General features: G+C 39.9%; 1 protein-coding gene across 1 annotated transcript in view; it reads right to left on the bottom strand.

The window, feature by feature from the left end:
• Nucleotides 1-4,785: 4,785 nt before the first annotated feature.
• ICE2 (interactor of little elongation complex ELL subunit 2) overlaps nucleotides 4,786-6,011 on the bottom strand; it is a 64,596-nt gene continuing 63,370 nt past the window's right edge. The window contains exon 17 of the mRNA XM_006141763.3: nucleotides 4,786-5,858. Within this exon, the coding sequence (XP_006141825.1) occupies nucleotides 5,730-5,858 (129 nt within the window). The 3' untranslated portion in view covers nucleotides 4,786-5,729. The remainder of the gene's footprint in view (nucleotides 5,859-6,011) is intronic.

The raw sequence follows: 6,011 nt of genomic DNA, 5'->3' as shown, positions 1-6,011 counted from the left end.
TTAAGTTCATTGGCAGAACAATTGAATGGGGGGGCGGAAGGCATGGAGGGCAACCATGGATGCCAGGGACAATGGAGGAGGAAGATGGGACACAGCAGAGGGTGGGGGATGGGGAATCAGGGATGGCAAGACAAAGGGCAAGGTATGCAGGACGTAAGAATTGGAAAATTATTTGCTGAGAACATGTATGTTGATGTGCTTGATTGAACCAATGCACAGTGTATTTTGGATGGAAAATTCATTTGTGTGTTGTGATGGTGTATAGTGAATTAATGTAGAAAATAAAAAAATTTTAAAAAATAAAAAAAATTAAAAAAAAACAAAAAAACAAACAAAATAAAACCCTAAAAAGTAGAATTGGAAATGAACTGGTTAACTTCTTCTAAGAAGCAAATCATATAACTTTTTCCAAGTTTACTGATCAGGTGATAATGAAAAATTTCCTTTCCACTGCACATTTTATTTATTCTTTAATGCTTGTAAATCTGACTTCTGTTTTAGCCACTTAATGAAACTTCTTTCACAGTTTTATGGTTTTTCCCTGGGGCTCCATTCATGACTTTTTCCTCATTCCACTCACTTCTGCTGTCCTTTTATCCTTATATAAGTTTACTTATTTATTCTGTGAGAGAGAGACAGACAGAGACAGAGCAAGACAGCATCTCCAATAGGGTCCTCATGCTGCCAGCCCCGATCACAGGGACCTGCGTGCCCCACCTCCCCACGGGACCCAGGGCCTTTCCCGTGTGGGCCTAGTTGCATCACCACTGCACCACCACCAGGCTCCTCTGCTGAGCCTTACCCTGTCTCTGATTCTAATCACCACGTCTGTACTGATGACACAAAGCTTCTTGCTTGAGTTCAAGACTCAAATGATCAACTATTTTGACATCAGCTCCCTTTACCTCAGGTTTAACATGTTGGTACTATATACGTTTTTAGTCTTTCTTTTTCTCTCCACCTTAAATTGAATTCATTTGTATCCCTAAAATGCTCATGGCATATGTGGTGGTTAAAAAATATGTTCACAACTCTTGTCATAGTCCTGTTTTCAAGAAGTGAAGTTTAAGAGTGTGGACTTAGTTGGGACCAGCAGTTAGTGTAATGGCTACATCGCTGGACTCCCACGTAGTCGGTCACGGCTCATGTCCTGGACCCGGTGGCTTAAAACTCACGCCGGGCGCATGTGCGAGCATGTCCAAGAACCCAAGAGGAGAATGGAGAAGGAATTGCGGCGTGGCTATCCCCCCCAGGGGGGGGTGATTTCTCACTTTCTGTCTCTCTGTCTCTCTCCGTCTGTCTGGTGAGCGCACGCGCCCTATAGCAAAAACCTCTCAAAAAGAAAAAAAAACACAAAAGAGAGTGTGGACTTAGTGATGTATTTTAAACAAGGAGAATATGGCAGAAGTGGTAAGGGTTTGATCTCCTTGTGGCTGCCTTTTTCCCTCTTGGGCAACGTTGCGCACTCTGGGATGAGCCAGCTGCCATGGCGTGAGGACACTCTGGCAGACCTATGGGGGAGGTACATGTGGCGAGGACCTGAGGCTTCCTGTCAACACCCAATGGAACACTAACACTGAGAGGGACCCGCCTTGGAAACGGATGCTCTGACCACAGTCAAGCCTTCAGATGACCATAGTCCTGGCCAACAGCTTGCTGCAACGTCAAGTCAGACCTTGAGCCAGAGGCCTCAGCTAAGGTGCACCTGAACGTGAATGACAGAGATGGAGAACATGTTTGCTTTTTAAAATAACTAAGTTTTGGGGTAACTTATTGCTCAGCCAACTGATAACCAATATAGCATCCACATTCAAAATGCAAGTAGAGATGGTTATAGGAAACTGTTTTAACTGAAATTTCTCCCCATTTTAACGACACTCCTCTTCCTATTTTCTCAATGAATAATGCCATCACTTACTCAGTATCCCAAATGAAAAATCTGGAATCAACTACACTGTCACATGTATTCTCACTGCTTTAATTCAGGGGCTTTACCATTATTCAATTACTACAAGAGGGTCTTCCACATCCTTCCCTCTCTGAAGTGTTTCCCAGCTCCAATGTATTCTAATAGGCTAACGTCAATGAGAGCTTCTTTTTCTTTTTCTATAAGGCATGTGTGCTTGCCAGAGAGAGAAAAGGCAAGAAATTACCCCCCAGTGGGGCTGGCCACCTCACAATCCCTTCTCTTCTATTCTCTCGAGATCTTGGGCACACACGCACACATGCCTGGTATGAGTTTTAAGCTGCCAGATCTGGGACTTGAATCATGGACGACTATATGGGAGTCCAGTGACATAACCATTATGCCATCTACTGGTTGCAATGAGACCTTTTTAAAGCATGCATCTCATCATGTTATTTTAATAAGCTTCACTACTGGCTCCATTACATAGGACAAAATTCAAATGTCTTAGGATGACAAGTCTATCCTTGCCCTATAGTTTTCACTCTCATCTCCAGTGTTTACAGCTACAAACAGCTCATCTTTTTCCTTTCATACTGTCTTCTCCTTCATTCTTCCCTTTTAACTCCTACTACCACATTCCCTCCCCTCTGTGCCCCTGGGCAAAGATTCAACTCAAGCTGTGTCTCAGAAAACCTTCCTTAACTATCAGGACCTGGTTAGATGACTTTCTTAGGTTATCACATATGTAAAGTACTGTGCCTTCCACTAGGATGGGAGCGCCTGGAAAACACAGACTATCCTTAATACCTCCAAGTTCATTTATTCATGCATACTACTTATGCCTACTGAGCTACTATATGATGGCACTGTATCAGGTGCTTCTTAGTGATTAAAGAGATAAATATGCCGGAGTCCTTGCAGACCTTGTCTATTCAAGAAAGTCAAATAAGTCAGTCAAATATTGGGAGATCTAAAAAAAAAAAAAAAAAAGTGACCAGAGAGGAACAGTAGAGACCTACTTTAACTTGCAGGGCACTAAGTTATACTCACTTACTGAATTAAACTGCTTTCCAAGAGATGTGTACATAAATTATAGTTTCACTGCTGAGGTTTAAGTGGGCCAGGTTCATCCTTGCTAACACTGGATCTGATTTTTAAAAAACATCTTTGTTCATATTGCCAATGTCGCATTCTTGGCTTATAAATTCTCAGTCCTAAAAATCAAGAATAAGGCGTGATGAAATATTCACAAAAAAAGACGTCTCATTAAACACAAGCAGAAACCTACCTTTACATATAATTAGGGTATTTTTATGCATGGCTAACTTCAAAATAAAATCACTTGCAAGATCACACATTTTACTATTAAAAAAAGTAATGTTATGGCCAGTGGGTGGTGTGGTGGTTAAGACACTGAACTTTCCTCACATAGCTAACAAGTTTGAACTCCAGACCCAGCAGCTTGAAAATCACATCAGGCTCGCTTGCATGCATGCCCAGAATCCCAAGTGGAGAATGGAGGAGAAGGGACGGCTGTGTAGCCATCCCCCTGGGGAGGGGCAACTTCTCACTTTACCCCTCCAAAGCACATGCATGCTTTGGCAAAAACCCAACAAACAAAAAAATCAAAAACACAAAAGCTAGTTCTTTCTGGTATTCTCAAGTCTGCAGCAATTATTGCCCAGCTTTTTTAAAAGAGCAAATTCCGAGGGGATTCCTGCCTTTCTCTTGGCTCCCTGCTAAATGAGTCACAACTACATTTTTGGGACAGTGAGTGACTTACAGTTAAAAAAAAAAAAAAAAACAGTATTTTTAAAAAGGAAATGGGAAATGACAGGATGAGGAATATATTAAAGTATATAAAGCAATTAAAATATTATTTTTTAATTTAACCAGACAGAGACAGAGAGAGGAGGTAGCAAGAAAGCAAGCTGCCATGTCCAGAACTTGAACTGCACTTGGCCATCTGGGATTCCAGCGACTTTAACCACCATGCTACCTCTTTTTTTTCTTTTTCTTTGTAACCCCTTTTCTTTCTTTTCTCTATCCGTGAGGATTTTGGGTACACATGTACATGAACCTAGTGTTTTTGTCAAGCCAACAGAGCTGGAATTTGAATATGGACTGGCTACATGGAATTCAACTCCCTTAACCAATACAGGGTCAGTCCACTTATTAAATAATTTTTTAATGTTTTATAGTCGTTCCAAAAAATCAAAATATATAGCTGATGATAAAAATTTCAACTGTTACTTATAATATTTGAGAAGGTTTCAGGTCTGATTATTCTATTAACATAGAACACATAAATTCTAAAAACAAAGCAAATATTCTCATGGACAACAAAACTTATATTTTACTAATGATCCACATATTTCTGAAACTTTCAGTGCAGATTAAAAACAGGGTTACAAAGAGTAAATAAGTCTGGGAACCAGCAGTTAGTGAAATGGCTATGTCGCTGGACTCCCACATAGTTGACCGCGGTTCGCATCCCGGACCCGGTGGCTTACAACTCATGCCGGGCGCGTGTGCATGCGTGCCCAAGATCCCGAGAGGACAGTGGAGAAGGGATTGCGGTGTGACCATCCCCCCTGAGGGGTGAATTCTCGCTTTCTGTCTCTATGTCTCTGTCTGTCTGGCAAGCACACACGCTCTATAGCGAAAAATCTCTCCAAAACAAAACAAAACCAATGAGTAAATGAACCCCCCCCCCCCCCCCCTTTCTTTTTTTTCTTTTTTTAGATTTTTTGCCATAGGGCACATGCCTGATCTCTTTTCCTCTGTTCTCCTCTTGGAATTTTGGGCCAGTATGCACACATGCCTGGCATGAGTTTTAAGCTGCCAGGTCTAGGACTCAAACCATGGTTGGTCATGGTCTGGGTCCTTAACCACTATGCCACCTGCTGACCCAGTCTATTTCTTTTTAGTCCAGATTTGCTACAACATCAGCTGATTACGTCTTTTCTGAATTTATTGCTGTGGTCCTGAAAAATGTAATCAGTACAAACGAGGGAAAAAAAATAGCTTATACTTTACCGCATAAACCTCGTCAGTTGGAACAGTAGTATTTTTTTCTTGGAAAAGACATTCATCTTTGCTCTCATGGCATATTTCAACATTTAGCTGGAATTTGTGCCAAGAGATAGGCATTCATTACCAAACCTGTTCACCACATGCACATTTTCTTTTTTTAAACAAACTGATAGTTGCCAAATGAAAAAATGTCAATCTGTGGCTTTTCAGAGGCAAGGAGTTTTTAATTTTTATTTTTGGTTCTGCAATATAATTTCACCAAGCTTTTAAAGATATTCATTTTATTATTAACCTATAATAATTATTTTAGAGTAGGATATAAAAACTGTCAACATGAGTTAGAAATATAGTTTACAATGGTCATAATTATTCCTGACAGTGACAGTATTTTAACCTCTCAGACAGTCTTGACAGACTATCAATGTAACTCGAATAATTAACATAATACATGTTTTTGAAAAGCAAATTATTTCCCTCATGATTTTTAGAAAAAAAATCTGTAAAAATATTTCTCCTTTATATATTTCCCTGCTATTATAATGTTAAAACTTACTGGATTTTCCTCAAACTTCAGGTGTAGGAATGTATCATCCCATTTTAATTAAAATGGTCCTTAACACAGCCAACATATTTTTTCAAGGCACTCTAAGAACTCTTGAGGACACAGAAGGAAAAACGTTCCTTTTGCCAACTGATCTTTTAGGTGTATTTCCCTTCAAGCTTTTCTAAATTAAGCACTGTTATAACTGGTTTTTCCAAAGGTTTGTTTTCCATGGCAGAGTCCTCAAGTTATTTTTCTTTTATTTGGAGTCACTCCTTCATTTTCAACTTGCTGAGCAGGCAAACAACTGGTTTTGGTTTCCATGGAAACTGGATTCCTGCGGCTGCGTGTAGGCATTCTTGTTCCACCAACCTGAGAGGAAGCAAAAACCAAAACAGCTTTAAGGTATTTACAACACACCTACAACTCTGTTACTTGCACATGTATCAGCCACCTTGCAAATAATCTTTTTTAAAAAAATGATTTATTTAATTTTATTTGTTATTATTTATTTGAAGAGAGAGA

Source organism: Tupaia chinensis, unplaced genomic scaffold, assembly GCF_000334495.1.
Source record: "Tupaia chinensis unplaced genomic scaffold, TupChi_1.0 Scaffold000063_1, whole genome shotgun sequence".
Taxonomy (NCBI): domain Eukaryota; kingdom Metazoa; phylum Chordata; class Mammalia; order Scandentia; family Tupaiidae; genus Tupaia; species Tupaia belangeri.
This window is presented reverse-complemented; position numbering and strand designations above follow the sequence as displayed.